Here is a 19,878-nt window from a genome sequence, read left to right on the forward strand (position 1 = left end):
ACTACATCCAAAAATTAACTGTTCTGTTTAATCAACAGTCCAAAAACATTCAATACATTACCACTGAAGTCTAAAACCAGTAAATATTCACATTATGAACCAGACTAGAAACTAGAGCCAATGATCTTTTGATATTATTGTTAAAAATGATTATCCAGCCTAAAATATAATTTGTTGACTATTTATTGGGCGTTCTCTTTTGAGTTTAAATGATTAATCAGTAATCAGTTAATCAATGGACAGAAAATGAACAGTTATTCTGACAATCAGTTAATTATCTAAGACATAGTATTTAAAGTAAAAATGAAAAAATCTCTAGCTCTGGTTTCAACAATAGGGTGTGTATTTTTCTGCTTTTCTAGGGATGCACATATTTAACTGTCGGACGTCAGTATCAGCCTGTATTCACTTTGTTGACAGCAAATGGCCTGGATATGATTTTCACATGACGTACAAAGGAAAAGGGTGTCGTGTTTTTTCTCATGAAGATTTCTTTGTTTTCCTGGAAGAAAAGGGGGAATAAATAACAACAACAGAATAAACAACTACGAAGAACATTGTCTATCAGTCAAATTGTTATTTCAGAGATCTCCATCTGCCCAGAATTTCACAACTAGTGCATGCCCACTTTACTCTGTTTATTCCACTGTAAATTTAATCTTTGGATTTTGGACTGTTGATTTTGGACAACCAATTTGAAGACATCAGACTGGGCTTCTGGGATATTGTGAAGGATGTTTTTCATTATTTTCTGAAAGCCACTGATGGGTTGATTAAGAAAATATTTGTCACATTAATCCAAAATAAAAATTATCATTGCAGTCTAATTCCCTTCATCACTCACAAAATCCAAGGGAGATAAAACCTGAGGAACAATAACATGACATGCTCTATTCTAGTGTATGAAAAAAACACCAAATTAGCTTTTTTTTCCCCACAATTAAAAATATTTCTGAGTTCATGCCATGAGACACTTCAGGGGTCACCGTCTCTCTCATGTTCAGTCTTTCAGGCAGAATCACAAAATCATATCGATTTAATTAGGAGGGGCACTCAGATGTCGACTGAGTGATTTTTTTAATCAAAGACAAGATAAAAATCTTTGTGCATGTTTTCAGTCGGCATGTCTTGGGTAATCAGACTGTGATTGTGAAGAACATCAAGAACATTAAATACACAACATATCTATTTAATCTTACATCAAGTAATGTGTTTGTCAGATGTCGATGTATTTGCGAGCTTATTTTGATGCCTCTACAGCAGGCGCGCTGCAATTTTCTTTTGATTGCGAAGAGCACATTTTCGTCCAGTAAGAGCTCTGTGTCCTCTGATAGCACTCAACCAAGAGAGGGCTGCACCAATTAGCTACCATTTCTCCCAAGAGGCAGTGAAGTCACTCTTTATGGGCAATCTGACACCAAAGGCATACTGTTGCCATATGCTGAATAATACCTCTTGTAAATAATGGAAGAGTTTGAGACTGAACACTTGAAAAATGGCTGTCACCAGAGTCTAAACAGAGTGTGTAAATTAAAACGGAGCGGGAAATGAAGGAAAACCATTACGCAAGATCATCAATCAAGACATCAGAGATGAAAGAGAATTAGTTTTATCACTTTATAGCCCCCTAGAGTCATTTACGTATCAGCGAGGAAGATGACAAAAAATATTAAACCATAATCAGATGATCCGAGGCCTGGGTATGCTGTTTGTCCTTGCTTCTGCAGATTATACCACAGCACCAAAAGAGCCTTTTTATCTCAAATTACACACATAGAGTCAGAGCAATAAAAACTATCTACCTGTCCATACATACGCAGGGATAAATGGATCATAAGCCGCCTAATACCTGCTATTAGGGAAGAGCAATGACAAGTCGCAGCCAAATCAAGCTGTTTTAAGTGGTTTAATTTTCGGATGATGAATCACTTACAAGGCTAATCCTCCCAGTACAATAACAAATAGACACGTATAGGAAATATCGAATAGGCAGAGCTCAGTCAGAAATTATCCCCAATTATTCATGGTCTGTCTGCACTATTAAAGACTGCAAATCAATCAGAGTGCTTCTGTTCTGTCAGGTTATTTTTTTACCTTGAAAGTTTGCTTTCCTCAACCCAATTCAGCTACACACTTCTGGAGGATGAGTGGAGGAAAAACCTGTTTCAATTAGCAGTAGTCCATTTCTAAACCATATGACATGGTCAGCAAACCCCCTATATAGTCAATACAAATTATAAAACAGAAAAAAAAACATGCAACAGATGTGGTATTTTTCTTTTCCTTGCTCTGGACATGACCAATAGAGCATGGTTAATATGTGTAACAGTAAATGTAGGGCTATGGTCACCAGATGGTTAGCTTAGCTTAGCATGAAGAAAAGAAACAGTAAAGACCAACTATTAGCACCTCTAAAGCGCACTAATTAACACAATGTATCTTGTTCTTGTTATATCAGCATGAAAAAGTGTAAAAATGACAACTGGCCATATTATGGGTTATGTGCCAAACTATTCCTGGCCAAGCACTGTCCTGGAGTCTCCACTGGAGGCCTGGCAAGTGCCAACAACCCAAAAAAAAACAAAAAAACAACCTTCCACACATACCGGCAGTTAAACTGCAAATTTGTTACACATCACATAGGCCTATTCTGCATTCAGCGCATGTAGAAATAAAACACGAGAAATGATTTGAAATGGTTTAAGGAGCAGTCAACCTACATTTTAGAGGTATTTACTGACCACCGACAGCGAGATTAATGTTAATTTTGGAAAGTGAACACATACCCACATACCCTAACCCCACTGCTGCCAGCTCTACTACTGTGTACTTCATCACATCCTCATCTTTTTTGTAGTTTGACCAATTATTTCAGTTGTAGTCCATTTTTTGTAATCTGTTATTCTTTGGATCTGAAACTGGGTGGATGAGAAATAAGCTGCTGTGCTGACACCTCTACTTAAATTACCTTCCCCCCGTCGCCTCGCCCAAAGCCAGGTAAGCCTTGATTATGACCCTTGACTTCGCCTCAGGCTGCGATGACTCCTGCTTGGCCCATGGTTAAACGGTGGGCTGTCCACAACTGGATATCCTTGCCATAACATAGCCCCCTTAGACACGAGCTAAGCCTGGGACTGACAATGGAAACTGGCCATGTGAGATAGTGGAAAAACTGCTAATGGATGCAAAGAGACAAAACTAATATCATACGAGCCAAACCCATACTGTCAAAGTAAAGAACAATCACTGGGATTGGTAACTGTAATAAATCTCTTACAATACACGTTACTAAAAAAAGAGTAATCACATTAAAGTAACACATGACTGAGTTATGCAATACAATAATTAGTGAGCTTTAGGTTAATGCATCGACACAACCAAGCTTACTGTTCCTCCTGTTTCCAGGTTTTGTGCTAAGCTAAACTAACCAGCTGCTGATCGTAGCTTCATATTTCCTGGACGGGCATGTGGGTGGTATTGATCCGCTCATCCAACTCTAGCCCAGAAAGTAAATAACCCTATTTCAAAAAATGTCAGAGTTTTTGCTTTCCCCAAACATGAGCCATCTTTCCACATTAATTATGTCCAATATACCACACTGAGCAGGCTTGTGTGGGTCGTTATATATCCATGTGTCTTTATTTGAAGTGAACGTTAGCTCAACTCAATAAAAAGACTGTCTAGGAGGATAAGAACTGTGTAAGAGCTACAGTTGGTCTTTTTGCCTTTTTACCTAGAGCCAGTGCTGGTAATTAATGACAGAGAAACAAATCCCACAAGACATGAATTTTACATTAGGCTGTTTATATGCACTCATGCTGTTCTGCTTCATTCAAGCCTACGTGACGGCAGCATGCAGCTTGGCTTGGCATGGAAGGTAAAAGGCCACAAGACAAATCATGTGCAGTTCCTTATCCAAAGCCGTGGAATATGTCATTATTTCTGCTAAATAAAAAAAAACAAACTCCAACCATTGAGAAATTGTTGCAGGGCTCACTGCTTTATTGGCACTTGTTCTTTAAAGAGCAGTAGACAGAAAAAGCTCTGCTGGACATATCCTGTGTCTGTGAGGGGTAATTTATGAGGCCTGAAACTGAGAACTGTAGAGCAGCAGACAGCGCAGTCACAACGAGACGGTCTGACTCAGAGGAAGGTGGCAAAGCAGCTCACAACAAAGACGCCCGCCATGCAGACAGGAAGATATATGTGCAGACAGAAATACACTCCAAAACTTGCTGTCGTTTACGCCTATAAAGTCCACTTAAACAATTTCCTTCCATAATCTCGCCGGCGTTGATCCATGGTGAGAAGCAGAACAATTAGAGCTCTTGCAAATCTCCCGACTCCTTTACCTCAGCCTCTATTTCTGTTGCCGAACATGATGTTTGAGAGGGTGGAACACAGGCTTAGTGCATGATACATCTATAAATGTCCTCCGTCTGGAAGGCTCACCTGGAGGCGTCGCTCAGGGATATAAAAGCAAAACTAAAGAGCAGCAAGGTGTACAGCTGGGTTTAGCCATAAAATGGCTGAACAAAAGAACCAACCAACCAAACAAATAAACACACATCAGCTTTTGATTTTAAATTAAAAAGCCATTAAAATGAGCTTTCAATTATAATGATTGAAATCAAAGGCAGAATCAACAATTCTCTCTGTATTTTTTTCTCCATCCTTGCCTATTTGTAGTGTCGGGTGTGTATCTGAAGAAAAAAAAAAACACTTCAAAGATCACACAGCATACTTTACCAGATGTTTTCTTACACTTGATACCCTATAGAATATCTTTTTAAAGAAGAATTTGAAAATGTAATAAAACCAATGATCTGCTGATCTTTATAAATCAAGACTCTAGGGTCGAACAATGGCAGAGCTGTCAGTGCTAAATGTTCAGATCAAAAATTGAATCAAATCATGATCTTGAGACCAACAACAAAATCAGATCATGGATTTAGAGAGTTGTGACACCCCTAATCGTGTGGCATGGATATGGGATGCACCCAAATTTGAATACATTATTCTGAAAAGCACAAATAATGCATTTCTCATAATTATTCAGGAAAAAAAATATTTCCAATGAGTAGTTCAAAGTACTACTTTTTACTTTTAATCTAAGTACATTTTTACACAATTACTTACGTATATTATTCTAGTGCTGTGAACTGCAGTAAGATGAATACATCAAGAAACTTGAACACAGCGTTGTTGCTATTTATAATTTTCTCTTCAACTGAAGAGTATTATTTAATATCCTTACTGTAAAGAGTTCCTATTTTCACTGCAAAACAGAATCTTTTGATTTATAAAACATTTATCAGCTTGTTACTTCTCAGTGTCTCCTAGTTAAAGGGGAGTTGTTGGTAGGGTTCAGTTAACTTAATGCCATTAACATCCGACTTTTGACTTCAATGAGAAAAGGTACAGTCGCTATACAGTCCCGGGTCAAATGACTCTGCAGCAGTCGTGTACTTATCTCACAATTTTCTGGTGGAGGCACTGAAGGCTGGTCAACTCTGTCGGAAACTGTGTACTACTTTTCCATCCCCACACATGTGCTTGCTTGATTTGATTCAACTTGCCACTTTGCACCGACTTGAAGGTATTTACTGTATTTACTGAGATGTGCTCGACTTTAGTCAAGCAGCTGCAAAACTGCGGCACTTTTCACTTCCTATCATTCCTTCACTATAAGAGTCTCCTGTTATTTTGTTATCTCAAAGGTTTTAATATGAAGCTGCAAATCAGGAAAGGTTGTTTTTTTCAGTCAGTAGTAAGTAAATGCTGCTACAATCCAGCTGAGAGTTGAGATACATAAAAGTACAAACAGCAATGCAGGAGAGAAACTCAACTTCAAACCACAGAGATTCAGTTAGAAGCTATAAAAATGCTGCAAGCTGAATACACAGACGCTTTAGAAAGCATATTTCTCTGCACAAACATAAGCTGAGTTCTGCTTTTACAGCGACACATCAGAAAATAACAGAAAGGTAAACGGGTCTACTGGCAGTGGGAAAAGAGCACCCATGATTTAAAAACTTGCTAATTTTGAAGTAAAATTATTTTAAGTTTAGTTAAAAATAGAAATAACGCAAAAAGAAGGAGAGATGCAAATTACAGTATGAGGATGTGGAAATATATTTCATAATTGGTTATATGCCAATATTAAGTAAAATTTATGCTTTTGGGGCACAACAGTTGCATTGCAAATGACAATGAAAGACTTCTGGCAAAAACCACGCCCACACCTTTTCTTTTATTTGAATGCAGGGACAGATAATGATGTGTCTGTGCACTCTATAGGATATGAAACAGTATTTTTTTCTTGACATTTCAATGCAACGCAGCGTCCACTTGTGCTCACTGCAATCAGATTACGCCGAGTGGCAAGGCCTTTCGGACAAAGCCATTAATTTTATGCCTCTCGTCTTTAAGGCCTAAGATCAATGCTACCTCAAAGACAAATTAATTTTCTCCTTTCCCCCCTTGTTAGTTTGAAATGCTCTCAGCAATTACTGGCTCCTCTGATTGTTTTTTTTTTAATTCACTGGACTGAAATCAGTTCATGCCTTCGCACATCACAGAGAACACATTACCGGTGTCCCTCCAAGTCTTGTAACAGCAGGCACTTAGGTGTGCTTTTATTGGCATGCACCTCTTTTAGAGAGACCTCTGAGGAGGTGGACTCTCCAGGTATTGATCATTGCCATTTTGTGTTCGCAATGCATTAGCAGCACATGGGCATTTTCTTTAAATGTGTGTGAATTGTTTGGAACAATAAGCGGAAAGATCAATAATGAGAATGATCTTGGCTAATCACTTCAACCAGGGCCAGAATTAAGAAACCAGAGATGCCACAAACACTCTAGACAAGGTTAAGGGAATACCGACGAGTTGGTAAGGTCAGTTATTTTCTGCTTTAATCACTTTGCTAAAACTCCCTTAATATAAGACGTTAAACCTGCCGGCACTTCACCGCCTCTTTAAGATGAGCTTTACATCCAAGGTTGATGCTTCTGACAGAAAAGGACACAGACGCTCATTGTGTTACACGAGTCGTACAAAGCAGAGAAATACACCGGGTTTGGTGTTCGAGGTAACTTCACTCTGTGGTCGATGAATCTTAATGGGCACAATTAATTTCCTTTACGCCTCAAGTGCCCCTCAGTTTCAGAGAGAGAGACATTATTTCAGCACCATTAGATTACCCTGCAGAATAGGTTGTTTAATTCAACGCCATATCATGGGCAGCAATAAATCCTAATAGCTACACAGTAAAGAAGTTAAAGGTGCAGATCAGAAAAAAACCTAATAAACAAGAACCAATTATTTTCAAGTGCCATTCATGAAGCCCCGACATGCTGCTGGACGAGGCATCTCAAGAAGCCTCCTCTCTCCTTCTCGAGCTCGCAACATTTCAAAATGTTCCAATAAAACACACTTAATGATGCAAAGTGACAAGTTCTGCTGCAAGGACGCATTTCTGATTGGATCCCAATAACAAAACAGTGGCAGGAAACTGGTACTTAGAATAATGAGTGAAATCAACAACTGTGTTCAGTTGGGTTCCTTGATTAAACGCACTGTTCCTGCAGCAAGTGGCAACACTAAGCCTATGTGGCATTTATGTTTACCGAGGCATTAGACTAGCTGAGAGAGCACATTAAACCCTTCATTGAAAATGCTCTGCGATGGCCACTTTCCCTCCTCTCCCTGAGCCTCTTTTGAGACAAGGAGGGTAATTATGATAATTCAGTTGTTAATTACATTTACATACATCAGGACGTGAACAGTTGAGACGGCAGTGTGCATGCATGGAGAACTCATTAAAGTTTGAGTATTTTTCATATCTCCTCTAACATACTCTTAATTGAGGCTTTGGTTGTTCAGCAAAACAGACACAAACTTGGAGCCCCCTTCGGGTGTCGAGTTATCGCGCGAGGGGAGATTCCAGCGAACGTCAGGAAAACAAACAGACGTGTTGACAAGAGGCCAGAGTTCAGGAGCACACAGCCGCCATTGAGACATCAACGCCAAACTCCCCCGCTTCAACAGCTCAGGTCAAGAATCAGATTTCCTCCTGCCCCCTCCCGAATATCCAGAAGTTAGAAATCATAACCTAATCCAGACTGGGCAACCCGAGCCTCTAATACAACATGAAGTCAGGTCAAGCTCCTTGTTTCCCCACTTCATACAGGAGACTTAGCCCGGCTCTGTGGGGGTGAGGTGGCTGCAGTCAGGTAATTAAGCCCATCATCAGTTTAATGTAAGGTCCCCGTGTGATGACACGTATGTCGCCTCTCAGCACTTCACAGATTAATTTAAGCCCCCTAACAGCCTGACAAGATCCTTCACTGTAATTGATCTCTCTTTTCAGCTATTCTTCTACTCTGATTCACCATGTGCTGCATAACTCACACACACTTCAGCCTGCTGGTTTGAGAAATATTATGCCACAATAGGATGGCGATTATCTCCTGATCTGCTGTGAACAAAAGAACACTTCACACGTCTTTTTGATGAGACAGGTGCGTAGGAGAGGGACGACTGGACCAAAAAGTTGCAAAAGAACTGCCTCATGCACATTGTCTAACTTTCAATATCCTGCTAAGATAATTGAAGAGCCGTTTGTGTGTTAGTCCATTTGTCCATTTGTGTGTATCACCATTCCTCCAAACCACATGTCTCCAGACCCCTCCAAATTTTTATTTATAATTTCATTTTAATATTACATAAATGCTCTGCAGTTTTACTCTTTACTTAAAATCCTTTATTTTGAAATTCAGAATTGTCACCTGAAACTACTTTTACCACAACACAGAAATATAACTGAAACAAAAGAAGAAAAAGAGTTGCACTAACATTTACATCATATCTAAAAAGACACAAAAATGTGTCAACAAGTTGTGGTGCTGCAAAATGCAAGAGATGCACGGTGGCCAATCTCTAGACAAGTCAGTTAAGATTTCTGAAGCATATTGCTGATTAGCTATTTGATGTTAGCATGCTGATAAAATACCTAGCCTGCTAGCTCAGTATTTGTATTTGATGCTTCTTGCAGCCTGCATGGTTTACACGGTGCGGATGATGTGTTTAAAAGTAAGGGAGAAAAAGAGACTAGATATATTTTCTTTTTACATATTTATGTAGTCTGCTTAAAAGCCTGTCTAGACAGCAAGCGTCCCAGACATATTTTTTGAATAAATGTTTTTGTTGGGAAAAAAAAATCATGTCAGAGAATCTAGATAGCTTGTGAGAAAAATCACATTTTAGCAAGAATTGTATCCATTGATGAATTGTTATTTATTTATTTATTGATGCTGTCTTTTACTTGCCATATAAATATATCCCTACAGGTTCAAAATAAGAATGTGGTTTAACAATTTGGGGCTTTATGTGTTCATTTGGCCATTTAATATAAGTATTTTGGGATTCACTTATTATACAGAGTGTAGCTTTATTGATATTTTTCAAGCTGTTTTAGATACTATAGAGGGTCTGCTAGTTAATAGTTATTTATGTCTTCAAGTTAGACAGTGTGCGGGAGTTCTTTTGCAACTCCTGATCAATTGTTAAAAAAAAATGGCTTCTGTGAAATTGATGAGGTAACCATGGCAACACAACCTGAAATCCCAAGGTAAGGAGGAGAGGATAACCTCGGTCATACTGCGCACAATACTTCTCAAATGCATTCCCAGCATTATATATATATATTCATAATGGTTTTGGATGAGACCTGAGATTAAAGAATTTGATAGGGTTCGGGCTTCAGCTGGAGTGAGTGCCTCAGCTTGCCTCATGGTAATAAAGAAACGGGTTTTTGAGGCAGCGTGAGCCCACCGGGAGCTATCCCTCATTCCAAGGTGAATCTGTAATTTCTGTCTGCAAATGAGCCCTTTCCCCAAGACTAACACAACCCTCTTTTCTTTATCACACCTGAATTGCATCCAAAATTAAAAGGCAGCCATCTGTGACATGCTGCATGCTGCAACAAAACAAAAGAGGTACTACACAAAGACAATGGACTAGGGTTGGGTAACGCACATTTGAACTCATACTGTACCGATACCAGTACCTAGAATTATATTGCTATCCAGTGGGACCTTTTCCTGGAACTTTTCTCTCTCTACAATAGCAAAAACATTGTTTGTTTCAAATATTTTATTTATTTAGAAAATTTTTCACACTTTTTTAATGCTCTTTATGTTGGCTAACACTAGTCAAAATGCTAGGTACTCAGTAGTACCTAGTTCAGTACCCAACCCTGCAATGGACTGAACAACAAATGGCTGGAGCAGCTCTCACCTTCAGCAGGATCCGGCGGCCCGAAGTCCAGGTCATAGCGCAGGATGTAAAAGTTATTCCACACGTATAGCTGATTGTCCCTGGGGTTGTAATCCACAGCGGTGATGTACTGGTACTGGTTGGGGAAGAGGATGTCAGTGTACTCGCCCTGGTTCAGCTTGGTGTTGTAGATGTAATCGATTTGGCTCCTGCTGGCCTCACTTTCGTTCTCTTCATAGGTAGAGCGCACCACATGTAGCACGCCACACACCATGAAAGCATTCGAGGCGGAGCGCTTGTCATATGCAGTCTCCCATGTGGCCTCGAAGCGGAGAGTGTATGGGTTAAGCTGGCTCACCACAATGCGCCCATTGTTCTGTTCCGTGGCATAGATTACCCATAAGCCCCTCTCATCTACTGCCAGGTCAATGTCCGTTTTGCCACCCCAGCGGTAAGGCGAGGTGTCATGATAGTTGGCATTATTAACAATCGCCTCACCGCTTTTGATGCGGGTGCGCAGGTCAAATTTGACAATGTTGCGAGTGCGTTCCTTGTTAAAGAAGATGGCGCCATCATAGGCGACGAAGCCTGTCCCGTCAACACGGTGCGGCAGTTTATAGGTGGTCGTCTGACGACCGTTTTTGAAGTCCTCCAATGAGCCGTACTCAATAAGGGTGTCAGTGCGGTACGGCGTCCAGGGCATGAAGAAGACTTTGTCACCGGCCTGCAGCGGGTCTTTGCACCACGACCCCGCTTGCTGCTCCGCCTCAAACAGGAAGGTGGCGTCTCCTACACCCTTCAGAGTCCCAGGACAAATGAAAACTAGTGACAGAGAAGAGAGTGAAACAAAATACAATAAGGCAAAATATTTTAAATGTAACAAAATACATTTGACACTCGCTGCTGTACGACTCAAGTGCAGGACAAAAAGATCAGGGACTGCGAATTTGGAGGAATTTTAACTAGTGCTTTTGTACTACTGCCAATGAATAGGGAAAAAAGAAAAAATGAATGTGTCATAGTGATTATTATTCGGAATGAGAAATGTAAGGTTAAGAGAACTTGCATCTCAAGGGTCTGCTGCTACATCCTAACAGGGACAAAACAAAATAAAATGTGAACAGAAAGGGTAAAAAATCCTGCAAATGAAAAACATGGGAAATGGAAGAAGTACTGTAGAGGTCACACTTTCTTTTTGCTTTTTTTTAAATACCAGCCTGTCTCTGACGTCAAATGCCACATGAACAGCTGGGTATATGGACACACTGGACATGCATACTCACATGACTGAGGTCATAAACCAAAATGATAAAGGGAACAAGACTTCACATCTTGTGATAAGAATGAACAACAGGTTGTCAATGGCGATGGTGGTGGTGGCGGCAGCAAAGCAGAAGGTAAAATGAAAAGTGGAGGTTGGGGAATAGATCGAACAACAGTGGTAAAGGATTTTCACTACTATCTGTGGCAAAAAGACAAGAGAAACCACTGATGGGTGAGGGAGGTCATGGCAAGGTTCCCATTTCAGACGGTTTTAAATTAATTGGTTCTGGATAAAAAGGGACACACTGAATTCTTGTTTTCCTGTTTTTTTTTTAGTCTGTGCCAAACTCACTCAGCCATCACTGCTATTTCACATCACGTGCTATGAGTGCAGCAGAAGTTGGGGCCAAGCAAACTAAGAATATATATACACACAACTACTCATTCTTCAATGGTTAATAATACAGTGCTAGGCAAAGAGTCCCTGGAACAAATCAACACCGAACAGTTGGTGTTTTCTTTCACATTGCGAGGACAAAAAAACTACATTTGATGGACCGTGGATGTCATTTGGAAATTCTGGTTTTGAAAATTCATTTGGACTCCATGGGTGCAAACAATCCTCCTATGGGGTTTAGCATTTGACAGGAGAGGCAATCAGGAGGGGGAAGGGGGGGAGGAGGAGGAGGAGGAGGAGGAGGAGGAGGAGGTGGAGACGTGAGGGGAGCTGTACTCAACACCACAGAACAAGGAGCCAGAAGGAGAGGGGGGAGGGGGGAACCAGACCACTCATTTACCTTTTTGCTCCACTTCTATTTCAGGCATTGGAAAAGAAAGCAAAAAAGAGTGCAAAAGGGAGAGAAGAGGTTATCACGAGTCAACTACCAGGTACAAAGAGAAGAATTAGTCGGAGGATATGACCATGAGATGAACTGCAGGGGCTGCTATGGGAAGAAGAAGAGCTATGGAGGGAAAAAAAGGTTGTTTGTTAGTGAAACGGCCTCTCATCCTAGGATATAAAAACAGACAAGTTATGGCTGGAGACAAGCTATGTTCCATGTTTTCCAGCGCATTAAACTTCTCCTTCCTACCATCTTTTAACTGCCAACAAATTAATGCATTGGCCACTGCAAAAGCAGAATAAATCCCTCTAAAAATGTGACTCCTAAGTGGCAGGAGGGAGAAAAAAAAATCTCCTAGTCATATTTAGATGGATAACATTCTTAGAGAAACAGCACAGGAGTTATTTTTGGCATGTATTGACCGAGGGTGGAATTTGTTCAAACTTTTATAAACACAAATCAAAACTCGATTCCAAAACTTGCTCGACGCCCACACACGTAAAACATGACACGGTGCTAATGTTACAGACCAAACTCTTTAAATGAGCCAAAGAGAGCAAGAGCACATGAGATGACTGATGAACAGTCGGCCTAATATGGAGTTTCCTTTAAGCTGCATACGCCGGGTGGAGGAGGGGGGGAGAGGCTGGAGACAATATGTGAAAGATTGGAGCTTAAAAAAAATGAGAAGAGGTTAGTCGGGGGGGGGGCGGGGACGGGACAGGAGGTGAAAGGGAGGTCTGTTTGAAAGAAAGAAAAAAAAGAGGTGAATATTTCTGAAAATGTTTACAATTCATCAATTTTAATATATCGTACTTTCACAGGCAGGGATGCAGCCTAAAGCTGCTCGTATAAACTTCTCTAAAACACCCTTTTAAGGTAGATTAACTCAAATCAGATACCATAGACAGAGTTTAAAATAGTGGATAGGATTCAACTAACTCTACAGTACATTTAATTAAACAATTTCCACGGTGAGACACTAAAGCTGATCCATGACTGGAATACAGGAATTCGGTTAATCTGCAAAAAGATGCCGAGTCATCTCAGACTTTTAGGATTTTTTATCATTTAATATACTGTTTTACTCTAATATCCTCTGTAATGTGTTTCCACAGGACATTAGTGGATGTAGGACCTACAATTCTCTGTAATCTCTCCTTTATTATCTCAGCACAAGACACCAAATCTTAAGTCACTATTATTAAAGCCCTTTAAAGGGTCAGTTCACCCAAATTACATATTTTCACAGTTACCCGCGAGTGGTATCTAGTCATGCAGATAGTTTTGGTTTTATTTGCCCCCGGTTTGGACATATCTGAGTCTGAGATTTCCTCTACCACCCAAATGCAATAGAGGTCAGTGGAATTTTGGTTTTGGTGCTCACAGCAGGGAAGAAAAAACATTTTTATACGGATTATTTCTTAAGTGCAAAGTCGTTCCAATGAAAACAGCAAGTAAGACTCACAGGGATACAAACTACAAACCACAAAAATTTCATTTACTTCTGTTGCACTGATTTATAGGTAGAAGTCTCACACAAACAAGGATAGGTTTCAATAATTGAGAACCGGAACCATTGGGAACTGGTTCCAAATTGTCCGATCCATCGTAACTGTATGCCTCAGATCTAATTAATTCCTTTTATCAGTGCCTGCACTGCAAAACATGACATCAATATGTGTCGATGGAAACAAAAAAAAAGACAAGTAGTCACAAATTCCAAGAGTGCCGTGTATTAAACAACCTATGTACAAATGTCACTACTTCCTAACTGAGCAGCACGTCTGTTACCAAGTGTAAACATCCAGATGTTATAATAACATTACAGACAATAAAATCGAAATGAAAACAAACACTGTGCATATTGTGCAATATTTTCTAATTTCATCAGTGTAGATGATGACAAAATGTTGCCACAGCGAGCTCTCAGACAACAGCCGGCTCGACCAAAATTCAGTCAATAATGTATCAAATACAGAATGGCACTGGGATCAAGAAAATCTCATCAGCTCGGATCCCTACCTTTTGAATTCCTTTTTGAATCCAATAATTAGCTTTCCACTATTTGTAATTAACTAAAGTTATGTATACCCAAAAGTCAAAGATTCAGTTTAGAATTGTAATTATCTACATTAAAACACTGTACAGTTTTTAGTCAGAGCCAATTAACTTTCACAGCCTCAAGCTGCAACCTGAAAAGACACAAAATCTTAAATATGTATACATACGTTGCAATAACAGGTGTATACCGCTATTTTTACACCATATTTTTTATGAGCTACTTGCGTTAAAATTGGACATCCCATCATAGAAATATTAAATTGATCATAAATTGACATAATCTGTATAAACGCCGGTCTTGTTGAACAACAAAAACACCCAGTCTACTCGTGGATAAAGGATCAACCGACTATCAAATCTAATATTTGACATTTTTACAGTGATCAGAATTTTTTTTAAACCAATGATAATAATAATTTTAAAATATGCTACAATGGGTCAGATGTAGCCACCTGGTCACTATTCTGTGGTGTCACTCAATGTCCTACCTACAACTGTCTGACTTTTGAATGTTGAAAAGTTCAATTTTTATTCTAAATTTTGACGCCATGATTTTAATTTTAATTGCAAATGTATATCCATTCCATGTAATCCATACTGGCCCTGAAAATATATCTACACATATATATATATATATATATATATATATATATATATATATATATATATATATATATATATATATATATATATACATATATATATATATGTATATATATCAGTCATCCTCTATTGTGATTATTTAGTGGCATTACAGAGTGATGTTCTTTTCCTTTGGCTGAGTACAGACACCATTTTGCACGTTAACCAGACAACAGCCAGAGGTTTCATTTAAGCCATTAGAGAATTAACATTAACATTAATTAACAGTAAGGTCCAATAAGAGATTCTTTAGCCTCTGAGCTTAACAAATCTGGGTATTTTGCCAACTTCGAAACAGATCCAAAATGGAAGCAGCAATCAAAACTCAACCCTTAAGGCGGATCTCACATAACATGAGCGGATAAAAGCAAAAACTATTTGCACAGCTGGAATCCACCGGAGGAAATTAAGAAAATATGTTTTTTTAATTTCAGTGAACTGACCCTTTAAATGCCTGAAACACTTAATGCTTCAACTTAATTTATCATCATTAATGCCTTCCAGTTTCCAGTTGAAGTATCATCTGTAAAACAAACATACATTCACATCTGTCTATTCTACAGACACTTAAAAAACACACAGTAAGAGTTCAGTATGAGATTTGGATGGCGATACTTACTATAGGGAACACACTCATACTGGACCTCTAAGTACTTGTAGGTGCCAGGGCATGGATCAGGAAAGACATCAGAGCCAGTGACAACCACACACTGCGTACGGTTGTTGCACCTAGAAAAAAAAAAGATTGACCAGAGATTTCATCATGACTACCCACAGCAAGAGAACTCGGCAAAGACAACATTCATAACACAGAGAGGGGGGAAAAGTTCATTGTTACAGCTACAGGGAAAATTGACGAAATCCCAGCCAGGACTGTCACATATGCATTCTAGTTTAAACCTTGGCAAACAGAGAGAGGAATGAAAGCATTAAGGAAGAGTAAACGAATGTGATAATGAGTAACAGAGTGAGAGAGCTGCTAAAAGCATGTTGGGAATTAGCGATGGCATTTCCTTTCACAGCGTCTTCATATCGCTATTGAAAGGGATAACATTCATTAAGACACACACGACAGGTGGCGGTGGCATGCAGTGGACTGAATAGATGGCCTCTGGTTAAACTGGGAGGCTCCTCTGCACGTACGCAACAAGCACACTGTGAATGTGTCGTTCCTATCACAGATTATTTGCCTTTCAGTATGAGATCATGTCCCTCGGTGAATTAAATTGATTTTCAACCTGGACCTGGATTTCTTCTGGGACAACAATTTTTGAAATTAGTCGAACACTGAGGGAGGGAGCTGCAGCTGGCAGATATTAAACTAAGCTACAACGTAAAAGTAAGTCAACATAAGCCCAGTGCAAGTGCTTTAATTACACCGTTTTCACACCAAGTAGTTTCTAAATGAATCTGTGAGTTTAAGTTTAATTTCTCTCCTGCATCGCTGTTTGTACTTTCAGGTATCTGCTTTATTTTACTGTTACATGTTCGCTTTTAGCTGATAGGTGTTGTGTTAATTTACTGCTGATAAAAATTTCCTGATTTTGCTTCATAATAAATGCTTTTAGATAATGATATAACAGGGACTTTTATTCTCTATATCCACCGTTTTACACCTGCTTGACTCAAGAGGAGCAGCAATCAGTTTAATACACACCTTCAACCGGGTGCAAAATACACCATGCTGAGCTGATGGCTAAATCAAACCAAGTTAAGGCAAGCAGCACATGTGTATGGACAGAAAAAAAAGAGATGTAATTACTGACAGAGGTGAAGAGCTTTCTTTGTTTCCACCAAAAAAGGGGTTATGTTTCCATCATTGCCGATCGGAGCTGGAGCCTGTGACTACTGCAGAGTCATTTGACCCAGGAGTGAATGCTGATTGTACCCTTTCCCACTCCAGACAAAAGCCAGATGTTAGTGGGTGTTAGCTGGGGTTTTTTGCCTGGTGTAAAAGCAGCAAACTCAGCAGACTCCTGTCATTTTATCACCACCATCGTCATCATCATCATTCAAATTCAACAGAAACAAAATAAAACTCACCAAAAACGCCTTGGCCTGTTTTTCAATTGTTCCAACAATCACCAGCTGTGGATTGGTCAAAATAAGCCCTTAATTCACTGTGTTAGATGTGAAAATATCAGGGACGTCAGAGAAGCAGTGAGGCAAAACGGTGTGTAGAGCCAGAACATCTATATCTGACTCAGTAAATTAAGGGTTTATTTCGACCAAACAGACAGAGTTGATGATTGCTGAAGCAATGGAAAGACAAGCCAAATGGTTTTTGGTTTATTCTGTGTCTGTTGAATGAAGTGCGTTTTACGATGATAAAATTACTGTTTCTGTAAATGGAGTCTGGTTAGTTTGACGAGAGCAATAAAACAGCTGTTTCTGCTTAAAAAAAACAAGTATCTTACTCTTTAAAAAAAAAAAAAAGGTCTATCTGTGTAGTGATCCTTTCCATGATGTTGTCAGACACTTATAACAACAATCTGAGCCTGTCAACGGTAAAAACAAGCACTCTGAGTGGACATACTTCGACGGAAGGATTACATTGTGGCTTAGTTTCGCTTGTGCTTGCTGCAGTCTTCTCCCTCAATACTTGACCAATTTCAAAAATAGTCGTCACTTAGACACAAAAACATGGGAAAATCGGTCCAGGTTGAAAAATCCCCAAATAAGCTTTTATCAGTCTGATGTGTGAATTGCAAAGTTAGTGTGTGTGTGTGTGTGTGTGTGTGTGTGTGTGTGTGTGTGTGTGTGTGTGTGTGTGTGTGTGTGCGTGTGTGTGTGTGTTTGCAGATGTTTGTCTGTGCTAAAAAAGTTCAAGTAGAGAGGGAGGGGGAATAAAGGAACAGCAGAGGACTGAGTTTGTGTAAATACTGCATAGGGTGAAATTGGCTCCACTTCAATCAAGCTCACTTGAGGCCGAGGGATTGAGAATAATGTCAGCAGTAACAGAGGCAAACATGGAAAAAATGGCACCAAAATAGGTCATTCAACAATTTGCAAGCCTGAGATAAATATTTCAGAAGGTCAGTAGCTGTCATGCAAGTTCGACATTCATTTCAACATTGGACATGACTTTCAAAGAACCATTAGTAATTAAAGAGGCTTTTTTGTCGCTGCAAAATGGGATTCTGCGGCACAACAACAACCACACAAAACCTTGACTGTGCGCTTTTAACTGTGCAGAATGTTAAAAGTTGTAAATAAAAAGGCAAATGTGTGTACATTAAGCAGAAAGAGACTTTACTTTTCAACTGCACTCTAAAATCCACATATGCATTTTCAAAACAAAACCCTTCCCTTGAAAACTAATGGATTATTAAACATTATATATGAATAAAAAGGTGCAAGGCACATTATGAAGTCAACAAATAGCATCAGCACCATCAGCGATGGTTTAAACATCACTGACGATATGGTGCCAGCTGCACTTAAGAGATTCACTTTCATGGCTTCTTCACTGCAGTGAGAGCTGTTGTGAGGGAGAAGGGTCACTGCATCAAAATGTGACTGACTGACAGCACATGAGAGCACTTCACATACATCCTCAGATATCCCACTTAATTCACAGCTAAGAGTTTAGAAGTCTGACTGACACCAGTTCCTACTAGTAAAAATATATTTATTCAAGTACTTATGTGTACAATTTCTAAATACTTCAGAGGTAAGTAATCTACTCTATGTGTATAATTAGCAAAGCTGGATGATTATGACAAAATCAAGTATCAAGATATTTATGATCAAATACGTTGCTATTGAAATTGCAACAATATTGTAAATATGACTATGGGTGATTTCACAAAACAAACACAAACAGATTATTAATAAATAATCATCAGTAATGTGTATATAATGAATAAGTGGGTTAAGGCAAATAATAGAACAGTCTGGTAGGTTCAGAAAATGACGTCACTTTACTGTAATTCAGCATTAAAAACCAGGAGAAGACACTTATGCATATCACAATGTCCAAAATTTAAAACAATAATCTAGTTTCATATCACAATATCAATATAATATCAGTATATTGCCCAACCCTAATAGTTAGCATAGCAGATTAAGAATTAACATATAAAAGATATGATTATCTCATTTAATGTAATGCATTGCTATGAATTATTATTAAAAATGTAGAATAATATTTCCTGTGTTTCCATCAATCAATATTTCAACACTCCAACACCACTGTCCTTTTTACTTTGGATACATTAAGCACATTAAGCATACATGTTTTCTGAGCAGTAAACTAAATGAAATGTTATTATGTATATTGTGATAAAAATATTTTTTTCATGGGTTGAAAATGGCTCAACACACCATCTACTGTTTTAAATCATCCTGAACTTTGCAAGACCAATGTAAGACCAATAGAGTCAACCACTTGGGACTAATTTATATCATGAAATCTATATAAATAACAATTTATATAATAATTAGGTGGACTGTCCGCCTCAGTGAGCAACCTGGGGGTGAAGTATTTTTACTTAAGTAAAACTTTCAGTGCAGGGTTTTTTCTTCTGGTGGATAACTTTTACTTAAATCTGCATTAACTGTTTTGTTTTTGTGTGGGGGTCGTGCAATACGCTGTAAACACAACACTGACATATTATCACCTTTCTAAGTTGATATGACTAATGTATTTGTAACCATGTACTGCAAATGTATTTGCATTCTTTTGGAGTATTATCTCCTTTTAGCTCCATTTTGGGCTCAACCAACTCCAGAGGAATACATTTGGCTCTTTGGCTGCTCAAGGTTCCATTATGTCCAAGCTGGT

The 19,878-nt window shown here is 38.9% G+C and overlaps 1 protein-coding gene across 6 annotated transcripts in view; it reads right to left on the bottom strand.

The window, feature by feature from the left end:
• Positions 1 to 19,878, bottom strand: part of adgrl2b.1 (adhesion G protein-coupled receptor L2b, tandem duplicate 1) — a 136,320-nt gene that overhangs the window by 51,641 nt on the left and 64,801 nt on the right. For all 6 annotated transcript variants that reach the window (XM_084732756.1, XM_084732757.1, XM_084732754.1 and 3 more), the window contains exons 4-5: positions 15,712 to 15,821; positions 10,303 to 11,103 (exon numbers count right to left, since the gene is read on the bottom strand). In XM_084732756.1, coding sequence (XP_084588882.1) covers positions 10,303 to 11,103; positions 15,712 to 15,821 — 911 coding nt within the window. The remainder of the gene's footprint in view (positions 1 to 10,302; positions 11,104 to 15,711; positions 15,822 to 19,878) is intronic.

Source organism: Lutjanus erythropterus, chromosome 12, assembly GCF_056507025.1.
Source record: "Lutjanus erythropterus isolate fLutEry1 chromosome 12, fLutEry1.hap2, whole genome shotgun sequence".
Lineage (NCBI taxonomy): Eukaryota > Metazoa > Chordata > Actinopteri > Lutjaniformes > Lutjanidae > Lutjanus > Lutjanus erythropterus.